Source organism: Ambystoma mexicanum, chromosome 13, assembly GCF_040938575.1.
Source record: "Ambystoma mexicanum isolate Mex_15411 chromosome 13, UKY_AmexF1_1, whole genome shotgun sequence".
Classification (NCBI taxonomy): Eukaryota; Metazoa; Chordata; class Amphibia; order Caudata; family Ambystomatidae; genus Ambystoma; species Ambystoma mexicanum.
Genome location: NC_090938.1, coordinates 389,849,215 through 389,874,983, shown reverse-complemented (window position 1 = coordinate 389,874,983; position 25,769 = coordinate 389,849,215). Strand labels below are relative to the sequence as shown.

General features: G+C 45.7%; 1 protein-coding gene across 1 annotated transcript in view; it reads left to right on the top strand.

Annotated features, from left to right (window-relative positions):
- LOC138521256 (myosin-6) overlaps positions 1 to 25,769 on the top strand; it is a 149,569-nt gene that overhangs the window by 52,046 nt on the left and 71,754 nt on the right. The window contains exons 10-13 of the mRNA XM_069633953.1: positions 1,066 to 1,169; positions 3,400 to 3,538; positions 16,995 to 17,113; positions 17,471 to 17,620. Coding sequence (XP_069490054.1) covers positions 1,066 to 1,169; positions 3,400 to 3,538; positions 16,995 to 17,113; positions 17,471 to 17,620 — 512 coding nt within the window. The remainder of the gene's footprint in view (positions 1 to 1,065; positions 1,170 to 3,399; positions 3,539 to 16,994; positions 17,114 to 17,470; positions 17,621 to 25,769) is intronic.

The window sequence follows — 25,769 nt, the reverse complement described above, 5'->3', positions numbered from 1 at the left end:
CAGAAAGAACATTACCGAGAGGTAAATTATTTATTCTTCAATTGATCAGTAATCAGATGTATGCACTCACAGGGGTTGCAAAGCAGTCCCCAGTGGAAAGAAGCATAAACATATGGGTAGCGGTGCTACCACTCGCTACCCTAAATGACATCCATGGTCTTTTGAGGTATGGGATGACATTTTTCCTGGTTAGATTCTGGTGACAATGCTGGCTGATATTGAGGGGTATCTGAGCAATGTTTGGCATTGTAGATCACCCACGGTCCTCACATTCTTTCAACCAGCGTTTAAATGTTTTATAGACCAAAAATGGTCTTGGGCAAGTTTAGATAACAGCTCACATGCTCCTATTTCTGGGTGTCTAAGGCATCATCATATTTGTGTAACCTGTACTGTGCATCCAATCACTAAGGTGGGCCTGTGTCGCAAATCTTATGCCTCCCCAAGCTAAGGGATTATTGTCTGGGCATTTTAAGAGAAGATCCCATGGTGGAGGTCAGAGCTGGATTCTACAGCCACTGCCAATTGGCCACAGAACCTATTTCAAAGTGGTTTGTTTGATCTGTGATATCCTTGTCAATGTAACCCCTGCTGGCCTGAATACCAACCTCTTACCACTCTCTGGTTGAGTCTGTAGAATGTTCTAACACTACTCTCTTATAGGTGCCCTATATAAAAAGTCCATAAGGGGGGGAGGGCACATTGAATATTGGTATAGATACATTTACAGTTCTGTTAAACACTGGCCAGGCTCTCTGAAGAATTTTACCTTCAGAGAGATCCTCAAGCAGTTAATCTTCTATTGATTACTGTTGCTGGTTGGAGTAATCCCATTAGTCCGATAGGCTTTCTTCTACTCCAGCTTTGCAGCCAATAGAGGCAATCCAGTTCATAGGTTTCACACTACATAAGTGCACATACTCCTCTCTTCCTCACAGATATCACCTGGCGGGGCCGTCTATGCCATATCACATACACCAATGTTCTTGGATACTTTTGTGGCTATCTGAGCATATGTTGTATGCTGCTTGAATAACATTTCCTCTTCTGTTTGCATCTCTACAGACATGCTGCTCATCACCAATAACCCGTACGACTACTCCTACATCTCCCAAGGAGAGGTGACTGTCGCCTCCATCGATGACTCTGATGAGCTGATGGCCACTGATGTAAGTGCCCTCTTCCGTTGATGATTCCTGCTTTTCCCTGCTGTATGTTTACCTCCACCTTGTGCCCGAAAGGCCCTTTTCCAAATATTTTTAGATTTGAAAATCTGAAGGGCAGTTTAGTAGAGAAATCTGGCAAAGATCACGGTGTGTGTCTGATGAAACCCAAGACTCACATTTGTGTAGCAACAGTTACAACAAGCAGTTCTCGGAGACCTGTCAATGTGCTTTTTCACTGAGGAGTGGGTACAGCCAATCCTGTATTCGGCCTCTGTCTATCGTGTGATCTCAATCCCCTTCTTCCTTGCTCTTTTCCCCTCTTGTCTCTCTCGCTCGGATGTCTTTCTTCGTCTCATCTTTCTAGCTTCTCTCTTTTCTCTCTCTCTCTACTCTCTATCCTATATTATTCTCACCTTCCCTCCTGTCGCAAATTCCTGCCATTGCCCTATTAGCTGGACAATGGGAAACACCACATGAAGGCACCCGTGAAATCCTCCACTCGTGAAATCCAGTTGTTTGGATTCCAGGGTGGTGACAAGCTCTGAGACACAATTACACTGCAGCCAATTTATTCCAAGAAAGGATGCCTTTGTATGTACACTACTTCTTAAAATTTTGAGTGAGATAGAGAGAGAGAGCTAAGAGCCCCACTCTTAAAGTTGAATAGGAAGTTGTGCAAGGGCACTTGGTGCCTTCCAAGTGCCGGATGGGATTACCACAACAAATGATCTCAGGCGCAAATAACCAGACAAACTCAAGGAAGATGGAACAATACTACTTTATTATCAGTTCAATAAAGTAGGGAAACCTGGCGAGCGAAACAGATTGCAACTCACAACGTCTCAATGCATTTCGGTTACACAAAAGCTTTTATACCTCCACATATGTCAGCTATGACATCATCCTATGTGGCTAACAGTAAAAACACACTGGATGGAGGGATTGGTTAGGGAAAATGAGTACATAAAGTTTGTATAAGTGCTAGTATAATCATTGGATGCCCCTTATCTGGTAGGCACGCCTTAAACCACCTCTAACTATATAAAATACAGATAATAGCATAACAACAGCAGCGGATAGGCTTCTGCAACAATGTATGGTCCACCATTACATAGGCCCTCATGATTGGTTGGCACTCTCTTCCAACCATGAACATTTGGCTCGCTAGCAGCATGTAAGCAACAAAACCCAGGTGAAGGAGAAGAACGTCAGACAATTTTTGGCTAATTAACCTACCATCTCTCTTCACTTAGACCCTAAGCCTAGGCTTCTTCTTTGCAGTTGACACTGCTGAACATTTTCTTCCTCAAAACTTTAAAGGGAGTGACGGTACATTGATATCTTTGCCTGGAGCTTAATGAATAGGCCTTGTCTTTCGGTCATGGACCACGTATGAGGAGACCATGATTCTGCCCATTCTGACCTTCTATTTAGTGTTATTTGATTCTATTATATTGAGTGCTATTAGTCTCCTCTGCCTCTGGTAGACTTGGTGGCTTAATCCTGCTTGTGCTTTCCGCGTTTTTAATTGAACAATACTTGGCACCCGCAACTGTTCTTTCCTTTATTTAATCTAAGAGAAATCTGTCCTGCGTGCGTGACTTATCCTCTTCGACTCCTTCCAAGACATTCAAATTCTCTTGCTGTGTCATCGTTGTACCTGAGCCAAACAAATATTCTTTGTTCTTGCACAAATTTGTATTCCAGTGCCTGTCAGCATTGCAGCATTGTTTTACCTTCTCAAGGCCTCTCGATACTGACGTCCATTTTCTCAACATGACAGCTTTATTTGCATTTTCTACTTTAGCAAGCTTCTATACATCTTGTCTACCTTGCGCTTCTGCAGCTGATAGCAGCTGGAGCAAGTGCTATACCACAAAAATTCCATGCTGGGGGTGCCTTCCACATGCACACTGGTGCATTCTGCAGAGTGCACGCTCCTCGAAGCCAGGGGGCACCAGAGTGTTCCCTTTCCACATAGAGGGGGGCTGCGGCCCCGAAAGACACTTTTTCACCTCTCATCCCAGCTGCACAATACCTGGCGTGAGATGTAAATTGTTTGCAATTTATGTCTGTCAGGCAAATGCCTATACAAAATGCAAAACTATAGGCTTTGTCAATGCTTCTTTCCACCGAACCTCTGTTCCTCACCTGCTTCAACTTTGTCCTGCCCCCTTGGATTGTGTGCCTTCTGTTTCTCCCTCTAACCCTGCTCTTCTTTCTCTGCCCACAGAGTGCCTTTGATGTCCTGGGCTTTACAGCCGAGGAGAAGAGCGGGATTTACAAGCTGACCGGCGCCATCATGCACTACGGAAACATGCGCTTCAAGCAGAAGCAGCGGGAGGAGCAGGCCGAGCCTGACGGCACAGAAGGTTAGTCGCCAGCCCCAGAGATTTCCCCAGAGCTGACGTGTTCTTCAGAGCCTCTTTGACACGAGAGGTGCCTTTTGACATCCACTGCCCCTGCCTTTAGCAAAGCTACTTTAATCTTAAGCGTTCATTCGTCCTTACTTCATCCTCCATTACACTCTCAGGCTATGAGGAAAGCTCATATTATAGTAGTGAACACCGCCTGACAAAATATTAACTCCACATGGTATAACAAAGAGTTTGCTACAAGACTGTAATGGTTATTTATAACACGCTTAATACCCAGAAGTTTCTAAGCGCAGACCCGGGGATCGAACCTGTGTTGCTCCACATCGTCTTGTTTCCAAGGCGAACGCTTTGCCTCTGAGCTATCCACCCGAGACAAGAAAGAGAAATCCACATTCCTCAGCTGGAATACAGGAGAGGGATTGGGTAGAGGTCCGTTAACTGCATGGCACTAGAAGACTCTTTTAACAAGTGCTTATAAATCATGTGATCAGGCACCCCTGGATAAGATATTTTTATTACACAAGTAGCACAGCTGCAATTAAGCCATTAGCTCTCAGAAGACTATAGACATAACAGTGGGGCACCCTAAACAGCAGAAATGTTGATGTTACTGCTAGAATGTGTTTTGGGCAAGGAGGGGCAATTAGTAGATGGGAATGAGCATAGGAGTTGGCTAAATTGCACATATATGCCAAAATGATTACAGTGGTGTGCAGCTATGAGGGAGATGGGATATGAGGAGGGACACAAAGCTTGTGGGTGTTGTTTGGTTATTTACCCACCCACTGACTGTCCTTAACCATGCTAATCCCTATGGCTAGCGCATCCCGCTTCCTGCCCACTCTGCCCAAAACACATCGTCCTGGGATCTTTTTGAGCAGGCTCTATCAAGCAGTAAAACCAAAGTGCCTGCCAGTGTTATTATTAAGCCATCTTCAGTGAGTTACAGGCTTAATTGGAGCTGTAAATCAATGTGCTACAGGTGTAATAAAAATGGCTTAGCCAAGTGTCTCTTCAGCCGCTTGATTTATAAGCAGTATGTGCATCCATCACTGAAGTCCTGTTAAAAACAACCATTGGCAAACTCAACAGTTTTGGCTTGTGTATACGCATTAGACATTTGCCGGGCACTGTGAATATGCCCAGTGCTCATACCATTTTGCAGCTGCGACCATTAATGGCCACTTAGTACCATTACGGCAGAGAAGACTCTTGGCTCATGAAGAGTGGTTATAATTGCTGCAGCTTGACACATAACTAGATAGGGAGGGCTACAATCCTACCTAGGAGATCCCCAAGGGCAAGAGGTAAAATGGTATGAGTTTTACTGGTAAGGCATGAAAGAGACCCACACGGGAAGAGGGGGCATCTACATGGCCCTGCCTTGACAGTTACAGGTCTTGCCACGGTGGGAGTTCATCAAGGGTGCAAAGCCCTGAAAGACTACTCAACATTAGGCTTGTCTGCTAAGGCCAAGAAAACAATGTTGCTGGGGCACTTATAACTTCCCTGGGAGTGTGAGTGATTTGCAGTATGCTTTCCTTGTTCTGGACGCCCTTGAACCTTGTTGGACGAGGGATGGAGCAAAATACTTATGACACTGGGTCCCCTTACTGTTGGCCCTTCACTACTTTGAGTTAGCCTTCCATCGTCACACTTATTTCCTCGAGAAGTTGTCCTACTTTTGGTTGTCTAATTATTCATGTAGGAGTTTGACTCACCTTACTCTGAACGTAGAATTTGTACCTGGCAAATACAAGGTTTGAGGAAACCCCAAGCCAGGGATACCCGACAAGCCAAGAACTGGAACTAGGAAGAGTGGAAGAAGTACCCCTAACTTGCCCTGAGATACTGGAAGTGGTTGAGCTATACCTCTAGATATTGAATGCTGCAGGTTAGATAAACCTTTGTTTAATGGAGATCATGTTTTGCTTCTGATCCTCCACTCTGCCAAGTATACTTCATTCTGTTTGTTACACCCCCCCTTTTCCCTACTATCCTTGCCTTGAAGAATATCATTAATACCTCATACATATTGTGTGAGAAGGTTCTGTTCCTTTCACCTCAAGACAAATGGTATCAGAAGTGGGTTGGAATAGGACCTGCAGAATGAGGTATCTCCCACAGCACTGTTAATCTACCAGAGGGGGGAAGGACCAGAACACCTATGAGGCATGAAGTCTCCTAATAGGCAAGGCTAGCCTGGTGGATTTCCTGAGCCACCTCACCTACAAGGGACCCCAACCTCCTGCCGAAGCAGACCTCTCTCCTAGTGGTATGTCATTGGACCGACGTTTCCTCCTGATAGAGCAGGGAAACATATAGGTCTAGTCCCCCATTTCCCTTTGAATCATGCGAAGAGGAAAAACAAGCAGTGTCTGATGGATTCAGCTCTACCGAGACTAGGAAGGGGATCCCCGACTCAGGTTTAGAAAAAGAAAACCAGCGTCAAAATGAGAACACAACCCTGTGCAAACCTACATAACATCTCTGGGATCAAACACTTACTAAAAAAGCCACAGGTTTTCAAGGTTCTGAGCTTTGGGGTAGGAAACATCTATCTAAATTAAAAAAGATTGAGGGGATGTGCCTTAAAGCACTCACCAAATGTACCAGACAAACATCAATAGGATATATACTTTGCAGAATGTGGCCTCCCGAGTGTAGGTGGTGGTCTCTTTGTGAGGAACAATCTTCTCTATTGGAAGTTGATAAATAGTCCTGAAAAATACATTGCTTACCATCATACAGTCAGCTGATCATATTTCTATTAGTGGACTGGGCAGAACCTGCCCTAAGTTAATAATGGATGAAGGTCGCAAGTGGGGTACTCATCTATCTACTGACCCCTCATGTTGTACCTATCTCCCTTACATGAGACATCAATCGTATCTGCTATTGATCCAGAGCAGAGTTATTGCAAATATATACTCCAGCTCTACAATTGGGATGCCTCCCCTCGGTATTTTCTTGATTATCCTAACAATCAGATTGTTACCGATTGCTTGCGGTTGAAGTTTAATCAGGGCCATATGCTTGAAGGTCTGGGGACTAGGATGGGTCTGGACAAACAGCACAGACTATGTAGGCTCTGTGGAACCATGTCATTAGAAACCACCAAACGTCTGTTGCTTTATTGTGAAAGCCTAGCTAATATAAGAAGGAGAACATTTAGCTCCGTAAGAATATGGCACTTCCCGAAAGTATTGAAAGTACATGGGAACTACTCTTCAGGGGTAATGAAGTGTTGTCAATTTATCCTTTGGTAAAAATGTGGGTTACCACCAAAGAGGTTTTAGATATATTATTGTTTTAATGTATTACATTATTGTTCTGTTTTATATTTTGACAGGTTAAAATTGTTATTAATTTGTTTCATATTCTGTTATATTGTTATTCTGCATTCTCTTGTATTGAAACCCTTATCGGCTGATGAATAGTAAATAAACAAAAAAATAAAAAAATACACGCCACATAAAGAGACCCAAGACACGCGCCTTGACTCCCATCCCATCTCATATAAGGAGAGTGGTTTTCTGGTACAAGTACTGATAGGGGAGTATAAAAAAAACATTTATTTATTCACTTGGCAGCATTCAGTTATACATTTGCACAGTTACAAATTGCAAAAGGGGCACATGCAACATGCACAGTGACCAAATACAGTGTGAATGATTGTACAGAGCAGCCACAGCCCAGCTAGAACATACATGGCATGTCGTTGAAATCCATACGTACATGTATGGGCCCCCAGAAGGAGTATTCAGAGCATCCTGGCTCGCCTCTATGCAGTGCCTAAAGCTATAAACCTGAAGTGCAAACTCCTTGAAGTAGATAATCTTTAAAGTGTGCTCAGATATCCTTGGGTTTAGACATACAATTCTTCCATGTCATTCGCCCAGGTGACATCAGAAAGCCAGCCAGCAACCATAGGCGTTGATCGTCGAACCCAGTCCCGGGGTATTCAACGCTTCGCTAACAGGCAACCTACCTTTATGAATCTATACTGCAGCAGGTGCATGTTGCTAAGCAAGCCGAACAGGCACGTTTGCGCGGTAGGTTCTAGTACGATTCCCACTATTGTTGAGAGGGTATTGCAATCTTCTACCCAGAAAGAGTTAACGCGGGGCAGGCCCAAAGCGTGTGTATGTGATCAGCTATTCCACAGCCACATTTGGGGCATTGACCGCGATTGTCTGAATCGATGCATTTCAGTCTCGCTGGTGTATAGTGTAGCCTATGTAGCACCTTAAGTTGCAATGGGCGGAATTGTGAGTTGAAGGAGATACAGGCTTTTGATGTGCACATGGTGCCCTTATCATCATCAGTGATGGAAATCCCCATGTCGGTACTTAACCTTTCGCGGAGCGAGCCCAAATATTTGTGTATAGCCGATTGTAGTAAATTGCATAGTGTAGATATGATGTGTCGGCAGCCCTGCGAGTGTATGATGTACGTGAGTGGATTCATCAGGTAGTGTAGTCTGACCATCGGTATCAGAACACGAGAGGAAGCTAGATGCAATAGTGATATGAACACCCCATCGAGGTACATGTCCCCAAGCACATTAGAATGCTCGCCCTTCCCGTTAACCCGTGTTGAGAGTTTACTCACTCACACCCCTCCTGAAGAGCAGAGCCTGTACTCGGGCCATGTTACTGCAAGAGGCGAAGGAGTTATACCTCCTGGGCTTTGCCTGTTTTATCTTTGTGAATGGGATAATTGCTGGTTTGGTAGTAGTGTGGGTCCCTAGTAAGTGGTTTATACACTACTCATCCCTGCACTCTAGCAGAGCAGTAGTCATTTTGTCACGGTGACAAGGAAAGCTGGACTAAGAGTAATAAAGATTACTGGTAAACAATCAAAGCATTACCTCTCTGTGAATCCTTGTCCCAGTACTTACTTTTAGGAACACAATAGCCAGTCATGGATTGCCCTGTGATCAACGACTCAGACAACTATGCATACTGCTTCCACACCTCTTCAATGGGCCTCATTACAGGTCTGGTGGTAACTGTGCCGGTAAAACCGGCAGGTTGCCGTCAGACCCGTAATTCATTTCCGGCGCCTGACTTCCCGGTAACACCAGGGTATTCCGACTCCGGCGGCCGGGAAATCAGGCGCTGATAATTTTGTAAGACCCCATTCCCATGGAGTCTCATAGAACTCCATGGGAATGGAGACCACGGAAGCACCAGCACCGTTAACAACGGTGCCGGTTCTTCCATGAAACTCTGCGGGCGGGTGCCGTTCCGCCTGGCAGGTCTGACCCTGGTGGGTGGGACGGCACCCGCCCGCAGTGTCGTAATGTGCCGGTAGGCTTACCAGCACCAGTGTTTCCGGCCCGGCACAGTTGTAATGAGGCCCAATGATTTATTAGTCATTTGTCAATTCAACCTTCACCTATCTTTGTGCATGCTGGAGCTTAATACTCTTGTGCCAAACGAAGCAGGCCCTTGACTGTGTAAATTCAAGCAGTAGTGCCTGATAAATGTATTAGAGCCCGACCTGGTTGCCGCCCTACAAATATCCTGTATTGGAACACATTGATCCTCTGCCCATGATTTATACAAGCCCCTTGTCGACCTCCATTGGGTCGATTACAGCAAAGGAACACCTGCAGAAGAACATGCTGTGGCGATGGTTGCTCTAATCCGCCTGCTGACAGTTGGTACTGATGCTTTTCACTGGGTCGTGCATCTCAAAAGTTATGAACAAGCCGCCTGACTTTCTGCCCTGTCCAGATTCACCCATAGAACCCTTTCCACATCCGGCTTGAGCCACTGCTCTGTCTTCTGAGAGGAGGGGCTGTGGAAAAACATGGGCAGAACAATGCCTTGCGGTAGACGGAACTTAGATATGATTCTTAGGAGAAAAACAGGGCCACATCTGAGAATCCAGACCTGCTGCTAGTTCCACTAAAAGCGTTAACAAAGGCCTGTTCTGCCAAAAGGGAACGCGAAGGATGTCATTCGATGATGAATCCCTGATTTTTACCACCATCTTGGCCTTCATGAGTAGAGGCTTGAATGCACATAGAAGACCTTCTGGCCCCTGTATTTCCATTAGAACCACCACTATGCTTCTTAGCATGGGACCTGGAATAGAAGGGCCAGTTGGATATTCTGCAGTGAGGCAAACAAGTCCAATCAGGGCGTTCCGAACTTCGGCATATATGCCGGAATACCTCTGAACGTAGATCCCATGATGAGGAGGGAAATAATGTTGCTTAGGTGGTCTGCCCTGCTCCGTTCACTTCAGGTGGATCACCCTGAGAAACAGTAGGTTGCCTTCTGCCCTGTCGCCCACCTTGTTTGCCAGCTGTTCCAGGGACCTGCGCCAAAGACCCCCTGCTCACCCCGTCTGTTTATATATGCTGTAGTGCAGTTGACATGGGTCACAAAAAAGCCAAACACAATCTCAGGTTAAAACAGGTTTATTTAATATAAAAGGTCCTCTTCTGGGACAATCTTGAATATAAAGTGTGAGGATAATCTCTTCTGAAATGTTTCATCAGTTTGCGAGTTCCCTTATAACGTTCCCATGGGTTCTGACCGGCCTGTAACTCACCGCGTCTGAGGTACTCTCTGGCTCTCCTCTGGCTTGTCTCCCGGTGATGGTGGGAAGTGGCCAGCTCCAGTCCTTCTTGTAGCCTCTATAGATGCTGCTGTTTCTCATCACAAGCTGGAGGTACAATTAGAGCTTCTTCTCAACTTTGAAACAGTTTGTCTAGCCTCCTTAACTCTTCTCATCTCCACCCAAACCTCTTCCGCCTCCTCCTCTTACACTCCTCGTACTCCTCCTGCTCAGCTTCTCCCCTTTCCACCTGAACTTCTCCAACCCCGTGCCTCCAAGTTTCCTGGGTTCTTTTTATAATGCCGCATTGAAAGGCTGAATGCAAAAAATATGTTCAACTGCAGGATTATGACAATTGATTTTGCTTTTCGGGGGCGTAAAGCTTGACGTGGACCATGTAGCGGCTCCTGATGAACAATGCATTGCAGATGACGAAAAGACACAGACTCAGTTTAGACGATATGTGACCATACACTGCTGATGAGCAAACTCACTTGCAACGCTGTCAGTGAGAACACTGCATCCCTCCACCGCCCTGACACTAGTTGATTGATTGATTTAACCTTTATTATGTGCAAATGCTTACAGAACCAAGCCTGGATCCTGCATCTAGGTGCAAATGTTTATAGTACTTGCTCAGTTTAAGTATAGTCATCAAGTTCCTAAATCAGACAAACAGAAAGGTTTTCAGCTTTGAGCAGAAAGCACCAATTGAATGGGGCATTCCCCAACTCAACTGGGAGAGAGTTCCAGAGGCGAGGGCCTTTAATAGAAACACAGCAACCCCCAGGTGGTGTAGTAAGTAGGGGGGGGGGTGACCAACACATTTTGCCCGAATTAACGCAACGCTCGTAAGGGCTGATAAGGCTGAATTTTAGATATCAAGTATCTGGGTGCCGTCCCTTGGATACATTTGTAAATCAAACACAATGGGCCTCATCACGACCCAGGCGCTAAGTGGTTAACGGTGCCGTAAAAGGCTGCGGCGTCGTTAACCACTTAGCGCCTTACTACCAGGTCCCTTTGCGGGACCTGACCTGAACGGCTGGTCTGGACCAGCCGTTAAAGTAGGGACCCGCAAAGGGACCTCGCAGGCAATTATGGTACCGCAATTTGCGGTACCGTAATTGCCGCCTTCCCCATTCCCATTGAGCCCTATGGGGCAAAAATGGGAATGGGGAAGGGCCATGGTGAAATGGGGAAATACCGCCCCGCCAACCTTGGAATGGGGCGGTATTTCCCCATTTCACCATGGCGGACTCGTTACAACACCGGCACCAACCATGGTGCTAATAGCGCCATGGTTTAGCGCCGGTGTTGTAATGAGGGCCAATGTTCTAAACTCAGTCCTTTTTCTGACAGGCAGCCAGTGCAGTTTCCTCCAATCTATGGAGATAGGAGCATGTTTTGGAAGGTTATAAATCAATCTAGCGGTAGCATTCTGGGCTACCTGTAGATGGTGTAATTTGCCTTCTGGGGCACTCAAAAGAAGGGTGCCACAGTAGTCGAGCCTAGAGTTGACCATGGTCCCCCCGACCACCGCCAAATGCATTTCTGGGATGAGGGGTAGGATAGGTTTCAATGGCCTAAATTGGTAAAATACAGCTTTGACTGTCTCTGAGACCTGTCCATTAGAGTCCAAGGATGCCTGCAAAAGGCAATCATGGTTTTTTACTTTGCTGTAAAGGGATGTTTTTGCATCACTAACAAAGATTTTTGGGGCCTAACACTATTACCTCTGTTTTGGATTAAGCTGAAGTTTGCTTTCCGTCATCCAATTTTGTATGGCATTAGCACAAGCTAAACCACGGCCTGTTGTTTCTGGGGCAGATTTGAATCTGACATAAATTTGCGTATCATCCACATAGGAGCGGTACTCCAGATTGAATCTTGAAAAGATTTCCATCAGAGGGCGAAGATAGATATTAAATAATATAGGGGACATTGATAACCCCTGAGGAACTCCACAGAGGACAGACAAGTCATTAGAATAAAAAGCTCAAAGTTTAACTTCTTAGGTGATATCTTCCAGAAAAGAGGAGAACCACTTCAAAGTGTCCTCCGAGACCTGAGCAACCGTCGAAAGTCTCTTCAGCAGCTGGCCAAAGTCTGCTGTGTCAAAAGCCACTGAAAGATCAGGCATGATCAACATGCTCAGATCACCATTGTCATTGGCCCTTAGAATGTCATCCCATACAGCCACCAGCCCGGTCTCAGTCCCATGGCCAGGTCTGAAACAGGACTGTAAGATATTCAGTATAGCATGTTCCTCCAGATAAGTCTGCAGCTGTGTGGTGACCATTCTTTCCAAAATCTTTGCTGTCCAGGGCAGGCCTACAATAGGCCCGATAGTTTCCTAACACCTGATGATCCAGGGTGGGTTTTTTCAGCATGGGCGTTAGGACCGATTTCTTTAGTTCTTGTGGCACCATCCCATGGGTTAGGGAAGCATTCACAAAATTTAACAAAAAAGGTTTTCAAAGATGACACATGTTGTACTGCCAGACAAGCTGGAATAGGGTCAAAATCATGATTGGTAGGTTTCAACTTCAGAAGCAAGGCCTCCATTTCCTCAGAGTCCACCTGTGATAATGAGAAGGTAGATGACACAGAAGAAGCAGTCTTTAGACAATCCTCATTTGGGTCAGGCATTATTGTGGTAGTGGTTTGTGAGTCAATGTTATCACTAGTGGTCTTTCTAAATCGATTTAGAAAGACCGCTCCAGCCGCCTTTCACATTATAAATGGATAGAAATTGGGGGGCCTTCTAAATCAACCGTAATTATTTGTGGAATAAATAATGCAAGTTTTAGACTTAAAAAAACCACTCATTGGCTCCTGCTCCACTCGTCAACTTGCTTCAAACTCTTGCTATCTCCACTCCCACATGCCCAACCACTGCCCCTCTGTACAGGCAGGTCTTATATACCCTTTGTCCCCTCTCCTTGGGCCAAGCTTTGGGAAAGAGCCTGATCTTGTATATGGAAATTAGTGGCTGTCTGTGATTGGGTGTCTTGTATTGGTGCCCGCGTATCAGGTGTGTGAAAGCTTTGGGGTTGACTTCCTGTTTGTACGCAAACTAAGACTCTAAAATCCTGGGTCATCAACTTGGAATTACAGTTTGCTTTCCTCTTGGTGCACCTGAATGCAACCTCTGGGCTCCGAGAGCTAAGCTATGTCTCCTTCCAATTTCGCTGTGGCAGCCGTGCTCCCTGCTCTATCGCTGTGTACACTTGCATTTGCTTGAATGCTGTGTTCACCACCGCAGTGACCTGTCTCTGTTTGGTTCTCTTCAAAAAGGTATTATTCCAAAAGTTGAGGTCTCACTATTACTAGGTCCGTGGTGATCATAGTTTGTGTTTTTTCTCTCTAGCAATCCTCTTTTAAAAGACTTGTGTTTAAGGTATGGTCCATGTGGCTGACTTCGACCACACAGCAGGACTAAGTCACAGGCTCCCACCAGTTGGATGATTGAGAGGCATTCTGGATATTCCAATTCTCTGGGTGTTGACTTCTTTCCAGAGTGGCTCCTCATCCCAGGCCATTTGCATCCATTGTAATCAACATCAGAGGGTATCAGGTGATAATGTTGCCATGAAAAAAGAATTCAGGTGCATTAAGGATGCACCCTCCAGGCTATCAAGCACTTTCCCCAAATATTCTAGGACTGGAGGTAATGATATATAATTATACCCCTCCTAGAATATTTGGGGAAAGAATTTTGCTAGCCAGGAAAAAGTCACCAGAACCTGACAACTTTTTCACGGCGACATTGTTACATGGAACCGATCAGAGAGGGTCATTGTAATGAAAAACCTGCCAGACAATGTTCTCATCTCAGCCCCCACTGCAACACATGCCTCAGCCCCTGTGTTATTGGAACCAGGGCCACTAATTCTTGAGAATTCATCCTGCAGTGCCTGTGGAGATGGGAAAGTAATGGTTGCATGTGCAGCCTTTCCTCTGGAATTACAAATACACTGGATGCCATGTGTCTTGGGATCTGAAGAAGAGCCTGGCCAATATGTAATTGGTTATTTATAACAGGCTTAATACCCAGATATTTTTAAGCGCGGACCCAGGGATTGAACCTGTGATGCTCTGTGTCGTCTTGCTTCTGAGCTATCCTCCCTAGTAAACCTTTGCCAGCAATCTCCTCAGTAAGGATTGTAGCCTTTTTGCTCAAAGGTTTGGTAGCAGAGCCCATCCCTCGTAAGTCCAGAACCCAGTCCCTATGAGCTGGAGATCTTATGAGGTGTTGAGAACCCCAGTGACTCCCCTATTCGGCATGCCAATCTCTCATGCTCTTCTGGCTGTTCCGAGGCCGATGCCAGGAGCAGGCAATTGTCCAGAGAAGGGAAACCTTATACCTTTGTGTGAAAAGATCCACTACCAGTCCTAGCACCTTTGTGAACACTATGGCATGTAAACATACATCCTGTAAATCTAGGAATGCAAGGAAATATGTTCCCTGGTCAGTGTGATTGTACCTTGCAGGACTTTGCTTTGTTGGTATATATTTGGCCAGCTGTTTCAGATATAGGGCGAGCCTACATTTTCCCCTCTCCCTGGTTACCGGAAAAATGACAGTCGAACCCTCAACCCGCCTTACTCTTATGCACCTTCGAAATCGTGCCTTTGATCCACAGATTCTTGATTCTTTTAAGCCTTGCTCTTGGGGTGTGGATTGTACAGGTTGCTAAAGGAAAAGAGATGCATTCTATCGTGCACGCTTGTAAAATCACTTTGTTTACCCGTGTATCAGAAAAGAGTCTCTTCCAGGCCCTCCGTGAACCAACCCAGTCTGGCTCCCAATTGCCTGACATTCGGACGGCTGTGTTTTCGAATGGGAGAATGGTTTCCCGGATGTTGGAGAGAACATTTGCCCTGATCTGCTGCTTGCTTCCTTGCTGGACGTATGGAAAATGGTACTTTCCTTTGTCCCTGCTTGTTAGAGCGGGGTCTCCCTTCCTGCCTACAGGAACTCACACTGCGCTTCCTACAGAGCCATTCAAAAACTTCCTACCAGACGGGAAGTATGCTGCCAACAGTGGTGTCACGTTGCTGAAAATGTTGGGGGGGACATGTCATCTGAAAATAAAATGCCCCATTCAAATGAATGGGGACAAAATCGTGTGCCATGAAAGTTGGGGGGGACAAACACCCCTTTGCCCCCCTAAAATTGCGCCCTTGGCTGCCAATCTATACTGACTGCAGAAGGGGTTTCTTTTTGCCTCTGTGAGGATCACATTTTGGCACTGAAATTCTTTCTGGATCCTTCTACTCTTACAGTATTTCGACTTTTAAATCAGAAATGAGGGTGCGGCCCACCTTTATAATGTCCTTGACTTTGCTTATTTTAGGATCCTCTTTGAGACTAGTGATGTCCTGTTTCTAAATGCCCATGTATTCTGATAAATGAGTTAGGAATTTAGCTCACGCCTCTTTACCCAAGTATTTCCCCTCGGGGCTGCTGTCCTCCTACGAGGACTCACTAGAGGGGGGTGATGATAACGATGAACTGAATGAAGAGGTAGACTGTGTTCTCCTGACCCTCTTTCTCTTTGCCTCCACTGCCTTTGAGGCTTTGTTTTTCTCTGACATTTCCTGAGAAGTTTTGTTCTTCTTATGCAACCTCCTTTGTTGGCAGCAGAGGAGGGTGAGGTGCCCGTGGAGTCAATTTGTGGCAGTTTTCCTGGTTTTCTATTTTCCGATCCTGCCCACCGGAGCTCATAATGTCTGCTTTCTGCTCTGGGTGTTCCCACAATCTGCCAGAAATGCAACAATGTATGTCTTTCTTTGCATATTTTTGCTGAAATCTTAATCTTGGACATTATCCTATCTCACTTCCCAATCCAAGATGAATCCTGACATTTGTACAAATTGATGATTGCAATCAGACTCATATTTTGCACATAAAGGGTGCAAATACCTGCTTGCCAGTGGCGAGCGGCCCGCCGCAGTGATGAAATCATCTTTCCTCAGCACTTGCCTGCAAGTCTGAGCATGTTTAAATCTGCTTTTAGCATCTCATTCTTAGGTGAGCTCAGGCGCAAAAAGCAATTCTCTGTCTGAAACCGTTGCTGCTATGCCAACCTCAGTGCCTGAGTTAATTTGTAGGTCTCTCAGTTGAGTCTTTACCCCTTTCCTTGATTCCCTTGTAAAGCAGGGTCTTCAGAAGGACTCACTGCATTGCAATCCGCAGTGCCTGAGTTAATTTGTAGGTCTCCCAGTTGAGTCTTTACCTCTTTCCTGGATTCCCTTGCACAGCAGGGTTTTCGGGAGGTCTCCTACCTTTGGGAAATACCTTTCCAATGAAGGGATGCCTCCCGAAGGGAGTATTCTTGAATACATTTTCCCATTAAAGCCAAGCAGCAAGAGGATCAAATGTTGCATTATGTATTCAGGTTACACAATTGAGTCCCTTTTCATAAAGCTGGAACATTTTAAGCAATGCATTATGGGACACTGGGGGTATTATACTCTCAGTGGCGAGGGGGTCTATTTTACTAAATGGGTTCCAGGTCATGGGAGCTGATGTCTCAAAAATAAGCACTGAGAGGAGGAAGAGGGGCATGGAGTTAGTGGACATTTTTGCGCTGACCGTTCGGAGGGTTTTGTGCAGGTTTCTGGGAGACCTGTGAGAGGCTGCAGCATACAGGCTGCCTGGGACTCATGAGCCCTCAGTGATTCACCTGAACCGGATATACTCACCTTTTCGGCCACCTGTACTGAGCTCCCACTTGCTCTGTCCTATCAGGAGGGACAACAGAAAACTCAAATACCAGAAATCAGTGAACTCCAAAGATGTTCACTGGTGGGCTCGAAAGAATTCCTGTGTCACTGAAACACTCTCTTGCTTCTCTCGATGCAGATGCTGACAAGTCAGCCTACCTGATGGGCCTAAACTCGGCCGACCTTCTGAAGGGTCTCTGCCATCCACGGGTGAAAGTGGGAAACGAGTATGTGACCAAGGGGCAGAGTGTCCAACAGGTAAGTGCTCATCCCATCTCTCTCTCTCTCTCCCGTTACCTGTGTCTCGCTCTTTCTGGCATGTTCTCACACTCTGTTAGTCTTTTGTCTCTTTGGTCGTCGCACACCCCCAGCACTAGGTGAGACTATCTGTGGCAGGTTCTCATCTGCCCATGCTGTCTCTTTGGCTATCGAACCTGGCAATTCCTGGATGTGTCCCTCTCTCTTTGTCTGTCTTTTGTCTCTCTAGTTGTCCGTTCTGTCTATTACAGGATGGTCCTCTGATTGTAGTAGTCGTTCATTTCTGTCTATTGTGCATTACTGCTCTAGCAGTCATTTCAGCCCACTGCACATGCATGTGTGTCTCTCTTGCTCTAGGTGCACTACTCCATAGGAGCCCTGGCCAAATCTGTGTATGAGAAGATGTTCCTGTGGATGGTGGTCCGCATTAACGTCACGCTGGAGACTAAACAGCCCCGGCAGTACTTCATTGGCGTGCTGGACATCGCTGGATTTGAGATCTTCGATGTGAGTGATGACCCCTGCCCTTTACCTTTCTCTACTCATGTAGTTGCACAATAGCTCAGAGAGGTAACCGCTTGCTCGCCCCTTCTTTTGCCTGTTCTACCCACATAGCTGCTAACTTGGCCGATCTGCAACCCTTGAAACATGTATTGCACCTCGCTCCTCCCACCTAATCTATCCACTGCTGGAGTCACAGTTCCACTACTTTTATTGGTACACTGCTACCACTGGTGAAGGGGCAAATGCAAGCTCTTCTTCCAGGTAGTACAATATCCGGATCACAGCATATCTGCAAATAGGGTTGAACCCAAAGTTGGTAATGTGAATAAAGTGTTAGGAAAATACTTATGTGTAAAACTAACGACCCGAATAAGGGTGACTTTGACTTTCAACGTAAAGGAAATGTTGGATATAACAACATGTATGTACCACTAAATCATAGGGTGTTAGTTGTCTCTCTCCAGGTTCTATAGTTATATCACAACTGCTGCAGAGGTCAAACCATATAGACTCTGTAGTGGTGACAGATGGGCCAGAGGTTCAGTCACTTAACTTTGTGAACTTTAGGGTTCTCTGGTTTGTGTCAACTAGGTCAAATCCCACTCCTGACACCGGCCCTACAGTTAAGGAGTGTATCAGCCACTTATACACCCTTAAATAGTCAAATACTCCCAAAAATAAAAATAGGAAGTAAAAATACTGCCAACAAAAAAAGAAAACAGACACATAGAACCTTGTGCCCCTGTTTTCACTCACACAGCTCCATGGATATGTTTGGACCAGTAGTGCACATACTACCACAGGAACAAACTGCTATTATAACTGCCTGATTGAAAGAAGTAAACATATCTTTTAGTGTGCATGAATAAGTCAGTGCAAATAAATAATTATTACAAAAACATATCTGTTTTCCAGTTGAAACATGTTTAGACGCTTATTAAAAAAATACTCACATTAGGAATTGGATTTACATTTTTACTCCCTACAAAATCCTTTTACTCCCAAATTTAAAAAATAGGGAGTAAAATACTCCCAGTTCCAAATCTTATCTGGAGCACTGCCTGACACCATATGAAAGGATGCAGAAGAAGGAGACTGACACACAGGTGGCACAGTGATTGTTACAGACTTTTATTTGGTATAAAAATGTAGAGAAAACCTATCTTTCCCTATATCTATGAGGGGGTTTCCCTGCCTCATCTATGGTGCTGATGGGTCTGTCAGGATGTCTTACTAACTTAAAGAGTCCACCGTCATGTGCCAAAATGTCCCTATCTCTGTCCCTTACACTTATAACTAAACTAATAAGTAGCACCAATGTTCTTGGTCCAGGAGAATGACTCCCTCCTCCTGGACTGGGCGACATAGTTCTGGCTCCAAGTTCCGTATGGCAAACATACTTATCATGTAAAACCAAGGAGAAGATTGCTCAGGGAATTTTAGACAGTGCACTATTCCCCAAACTCCTCGAAGTACATGAGTTAAATTCCACTGAGAGAGGGGTTAAAGGCTTTGGGGAAGATGACCAAGAACCAGACCCAAACCTAGGGTTACTCAGAGTATTGTGGAGGGGGAAACATGGGACAATCCCAAAGGTAGCGTTCGCACAACGCAATGACCCTGTGTTGGCTGAAGCCTTCCTCAGAGTCATCTCTGAGGAGGAAGGCAGTAAGAAAGATGGTCCATTCTTTTTCTTGAGGCAGGGGTTGCTATATAGAGGAGACACCACCAACGAGGGAACCCCTCGATCCCAAATACTAGTCCCCAGAGGCCACTGCAGGGTTGTATTAGAAATTGCCCAAGCCCAACTCACTTCCGGACATTTGGGAACTGCAAAAACACAAGGACAAGTAGTAAGGCAGTTCTATTTTCCAGGAATATATGTGGGCATAAATAACTTTGTTATGACATGCTCTTTATGTAAAAAGATGACTCCACATAACCCTTCTTCAGCCTCTTTACAACCCCTTCCAATCATAGACGTCCCCTTCTTCCAAATAGGGATGGATATTGTGGGACCTTTAACACTATTGAAATTCAGGAACAAGTATATCCTAGTTATACTAAACTATGCAACCTGTTACCAAGAGGCTTTCCTTTTGCGAAGAAACACCTTGCAACATATCCTAAAACATCTTATTCCCTTTTTGTCACAGGTAGGCTTCCCAAAGAAGATACTGATGGACCAGGGAACAACCTTTATGAGTAAAATCATGGCAGAGGTCAAACAAATCCTTCAAATTAAAACTTCCATCCTCAGACAGACGGCTTGGTTCAGCCCTTGAATAAAACACTCAAAAGCGTTCTTAGCAAGCTAGTAGAAGCTGATGGAAAAAAAATTGAAATGATGGTCTCTTGGGCCCTTTTTGCCACCAGGAAGGCTCCCCAAGATTCCCTCCGTTTTTCACCCTTTTTAACTGCTGTATGGGCGTGATACCAGAGATGTCCTAGACATGCTAAGGGAGCCCTGGGAACAGACAGAGGAGGCTATCTTACTGTTGTGCTTACTGATGTGCCAAACCACACAACGGATTGAAGAGCATATGACTGTGGTAAGGGATCTAGTCCACACTCACCTAGCTAAGGCTCAAGAACACCAGAAGGCTCAATATGTCAAGGGAACTGTCACGCTGTCCTTTCTGTTGGACTGGAGGTCCTAGTACTCCTGCCTACCTCTGAACATAAAATGTCTTGCTGGCACGGACCTTATGAGGTACTGGAACAGATTGGCTCTTGTAACTATCATATCTCCCAACCCGATAGAAGACTTAATACTCAGATATGCCACTTTAACCTCTTAAAAGAGTGGAAAGAGGACCCAGTGGAATCCTCCTCCGTGCTAATGGCCAGTCTCGTGTCAGAAAAGACAGACAGATCGAATTTAATACCACCGTCCCAACAACAAGACATCCAAGATCTTTTAGATCAATTCACCCATGTCTTCAGCTGCGAGCCTTGGAGAGTGAAGGGGATTTACCATCATATACGCACTCCTCCCAGAAAGTCATTAATCTCAAGTCCTACCGCATCCCCGAAATCCAAAAGGAAATAGTCCTCCAGGAGGTGTAGAAAATGCTGAACACAGGTTTATCAAACCATCCCAAAGTCTGTGGTCCTCGCCAGTAGTCCTGGTGGCAAAACCCAATCAATCGTGGAGGTTTTGTATAGACTTTAGAAAACTCAATGCTGTGTCCCAATTCGACAATTACCTGATGCTTTGGATTGATGACCTTATTGATCAGGCAATAAGGTCATATTGGTAGGCAGGGCCGTCTACCTCTCTACGATTGAGCTTACCAAGGGCTATTGGCAGGTGCCATTAAACCCGGAGGACATGGAAAAAACAGCATTCTCCACCCGTAGCAGACTATTTTACTTTAAAGTTCTTCCATTTGGGCTCCATGGTGCTCCCACCACTTTTCAGAAGTTAATGGACCAGATTCTGCGGCCCTATTGTAGTTTTTGCAGCGCTTAAGTGGACGATATTGTCTTTATTAGTAAGGCCTGGGAAGAACATATGCACCATCTCTATGAAATGAGTAGGGCCCTAAAACGAGCTGGCCTAACTGCTAACCCCAGGAAATGCCATTTAGCCCATTCAGCAATCAAGCACTTAGGCTTCTTTGTGGGAAACAGACTAGTTCAGCTGCAGTTACAAAAGGCCTGGGCCATTCAAGAAACACCAATTCCCAAAATAAAAAGTGATGGGGGGGCCTACCTGGGACTAACCGGTTACTACAGCAGATTCATCCCTAACTACTCTCCTATTTAACTGATAAGTTAAAGAATGCTGAACCTCAGAAATGAAAAAGCCAAAAAGAAGTCCAGGCCTGTTTTGATACCCCAAAGTCAATTCTATGCAGCCAGCACATTTTAAAAGTCCCTTACTTTAACAAGGAATGTTTTCTCCAAAAGATGCCTCCAAAGTAGGTATAGGGGCAGTTTTATCACAGGAATATGATGAAGTGGAGCATCCGGTACTTTACATCACCAGAAAGCTATTCCAGAGAGAGAGGAATTATGCCACTATTGAATTAGAAGCTTTAACGATAAAGTGGCCCGTAGGATACCTCAAATATTACTTCACAGGAAGAAAATTCAAATTAATTATGGACCATTCACCCCTTACATGGCTCAGTCTTAGAAAGGACACCATCCCAATGGCAATGTGCTGGATCCTTGATCTTCAGCCCTTCTGTTTTAGTGTCGAACACAGAAAGGGAAACGTGGATTTCCTGTCCTGTTTTCCTTTAGAAGATGTGGAAGCTAGCAGCATAAGGGGAAGGGTATGTGACGAATCGTTGGATGTGGTCACTTGTCCCCGAGGGGGAGCCCCTTCCGATGAGGCCAGGGAGGTGAGGCCGCAACCCGATAGTACTCCTGGGGGTGGTACTCAGCGGGAGTATCTCATGAGGAGAGTCTCCCCCTCTGGGGACAAGGATGAACATCTAGGGAGAACGCAGTATAACAGCCCTCACTCAACACCTTACACACCTCACTACTATTTAGATCCTGCCACCTTACCCAATGCTTCCATGTACCTCAGCAAACCTGATGATTCATCCTCTGCTAATAGTATATCCAGTTATTGCTGCAGTGCCTGGGAAGCTGACAAAACGAAATTTACTGAGGCGAGGTGGCTCACAAGAGGCATAACTATTGCCAAGAAGCCACTAACAACAAGGACTGACATTACGCAAGGGCGGGACAAGACCAATAATAAGGAAACTGAAGAATGACTCAGCAGGCCTCATTACAAGAATTGCGGAATGGGTTAATGGATGCCGCTAATGGTGGCGGCATCCGTTAACCCATTCTGCAATATTATGAGGTCCCCTCGCGGGAACCGGTAAGGACGCCTGGTAAAACCAGGCGTCGTTCCCGGGTCCCGCAAGGGGACCAGGGAGCTAACAACGGGCCGGTCGTAATCGGCCCGTTGTTAGCTCCCTGCACCCATTCCCATTGAGCCCTATGGTGGCTCAAATGGGAATGGGGAAGGTCCGGGCCCGGGTTCCCTGTAGGGGGAATTACCGGCCCCTCCAAACTCAGAATGGCCCGGTAATTCCCCATTCAGGGAACCCAGACCTGGTTTTGGGCTGCCGCCAATAGCGGCATGGCTACCGCCAAAGCTGTAATGAGGTCTTCTACTGCAGAAGCGAGGAGTCTGCGTCAGCTACTCAGGAATTTCAAAGCGGGCGAAGTTGAACAGAAAGGTGAGACGTCGCTGATGCTGAAGCAGCAGAGGAGCCAGCAGGACCCCGACTCTTACTGGGAGCGTTGAAGAAGTGGCAATCCCCCACCTGTTATGAGGTGGATCACCCTATCCAAACAGGTAGCGTTCCCAAGGGTTGTCCATGATTTGACGGAAGCTCAACATTTCGAATTCAAAATTGCCAGATACGGCAATGCCGAATTTGAAATGTTGCACCTGGGTCAAATAATGATCGCCCGGTACCTGATGGTGACACACCTGGTTGTGTGCCGCCGACTCCTCCATCCTTCTGCGATGCCGGTTCCCTTCACTTACGTGGATGGGAACTAGCACCGCAGGATCCTCTTTTTCCTTTTTTTTTCTCTCCTAACTTTATTCTATCAGAAGCTGGGGACACCCCTGCAACCCCTGATGCCATTATAGTAAACAAGGGTGCAAGGGACACCCCCGCAACTCCCGCTCCCCTTGTTCACTGTAATGGCACTGAATGGGAGATTTGTTCGAAGATTTCGGCTGTACGAATCATATCAGAAGGGAACCAGAGAGGCTGGCAAGAAGAACCGCAAACCCTGGAAGAGCCATTGACGCGTCCCATTTGGGAAAGAGGTAAAGGGAAATGCGGGAGACTCACGGGGTGGAGTGGAAAGCCAAGCATAGCCCACATGGATAGATTCCCTCATCCCAGTGAGAATTGAAATACCACTGGCCACCAGAGAAGGGTCTGGGACCCACGCGAAAAGCTAGAGAGAGTAAGAGGGAGGCTCCCCTGTGCTGAAGGGTCAAACAGAGCCACTGACCACCAGGGCAGGGTCGAGCACCCGAGAACCGAAACCTAACTTCGTGGCAGTACCTGGAAGGGAAGCAACCCAGGTCTGCCAAATGCACGTAATAAGGAGATACGGATCTGGGACCCGCAACCACAAGGGAAGACCAGTATGCGCTATCTTCCCTGGGGCAGTACCTGGCAGAACAAACCAGTAGAAAGCTGAATCGTGAAACTAAGTATACAAAAAGGGAGACTGGTGTTGTGAACAGTGAAAGTAAGCCTGAGAAAGGCAAGGGGCAGGGAGACATTCCCCCTGGTGTTGTGAACTGTGAAATAAAGTCTGAGGAAGGCTCGGGGCAGGGAGACATTTCCCCTGGTGTTGTGTACCGTGAGGTAAAGCACAAGGAAGCCCATGGGGAGGGAGTCATCTCCCCTGGTTTTGTGAACTGCGAGAGCAAAGCCAAAGAAAGCTAGTAGAAGGGAGTCATTCTCCTGGTAGTTGAGCCTGCAAGGAGGATCAAACCAGTGCTCCAGCGGAAGGCAGTCATTCCTTCTGGGATAACAAAATAGTGAACGTTCTAACCCAGAGTATTAGAGGATCTGCAATCCTTTTGTTTCTTTGTGAAGTCCTACAACCAGGGAGGCATTCCCCCTGGTAAGGAACTTGCAACCAAAACTGTGCCGCCCAGTGCAGGAGGAGACCGTCATTCTCCTGGACCAATAACATTGGTGCTACTTATTAGTTTAGTTATAAGTGTAAGGGACAGAGATAGGGACATTTTGACACATGACAGTGGACTCTTTCAGTTACTCAGACATCCTGACAGACCCATCAGCTCCTTAGTTGAGGCAGGGAACCCCCTCATAGATATAGGGAAAGATAGGTTTTCTTTATTTTTCTACCAGTTAAAAGTCTACAGCAGTCCCTATACCAACTGTGTGTCAGTCTTCTCTTCTGCATCCTTAAAGATGATACACTGTCTTTTGTGCCGGTTGAGCAACTTTGGTATCTGCAGGAAAACCATTTTTCCTGAACTAGTGAGGGGAGAGTATGGAACCTATATTGTTTTTGTCATTTAATAGAGTTCCCTTTGATCACTTGTGTTTTTCCAAGACATTGTTCATTAAGTTGCCTCTGGATATACTACCCAGGCATTTTGTACTTTCTTCTGGTACAGTAAAGCTGGTCCCAGTCGCCCACAGCGCTTGACTATTAGGGCTAATGAAATACACCCCCCTTTATAAGGAGAAATAAATACACTACATTCCTGGGTTAGGCATGGAGGTTTAGGCTTAAGACTCAGGTGGCCTATTCATGTTTTATCATGCCCACTGGCATCTTAAGACAGTAACATAGCCTAAAATCCACTTAGAAACAGCCTGATAGTTTTATTAATATCTTATGGAAATGCATTTGATTTATTTGAATGCACATTTTAGGCTTATTATTGTTGTAACCATGGTGTACAGTTAGTTGATAAAAATGGTTGTAGATTTGAATGTATCAACTATTCAAAGTGTTTTCGTTCATGATCATGTTTGTTGTATTTGTGTATGCACGTGCACTGTTGAGGATGATGGTAGTGGTGGCAGCACTTTTAGCAGTCCATACAGCAGCCCCTCCAGAACATTCATGTGAACAAACACAGTTTTCTCATCTCCGTTCTGCAAGAGTGGGGGGCGCAAGAATGATATTGTTTTCTTACTTATGAGAAGTGGGGTGATCCAACTGCATACATGTTTGCCTTCTTTGCCTACCTCCATTCTGAGCTTCCCATGCTGAAAATGTGACACCCCCTGTGGTGCAGTCTTTCTGCTGCACCGGAAGTGTTGCCCTCTTCTCCAGCAGAAGGTGGCACAGCTAAGGAGGCCTCACTTATGCCACATTACGTTGGTCAAATCTAGTTTCTCCATCCTTACCTTTAGTCATTGTCTGCTTGATACGCAACGGAACTAGTCGGTGGCTATTAGGGTTTTCCGAATGGATCATACCCATTCTTTATGCTGGCAGGTGATGCTTCACAAGGACACATTATAAGAGAAAATACTGATAAAGCCTTTGAGTATTAATCAAGAAAACCAATCCCTCGAGTTGTTCTTTGAATGAAGTGTGTGCCGTCTGTATTCTGCCGAGCTGAGTTCTCTGTCGACATAGAATTGTGCAAGCATTGCCT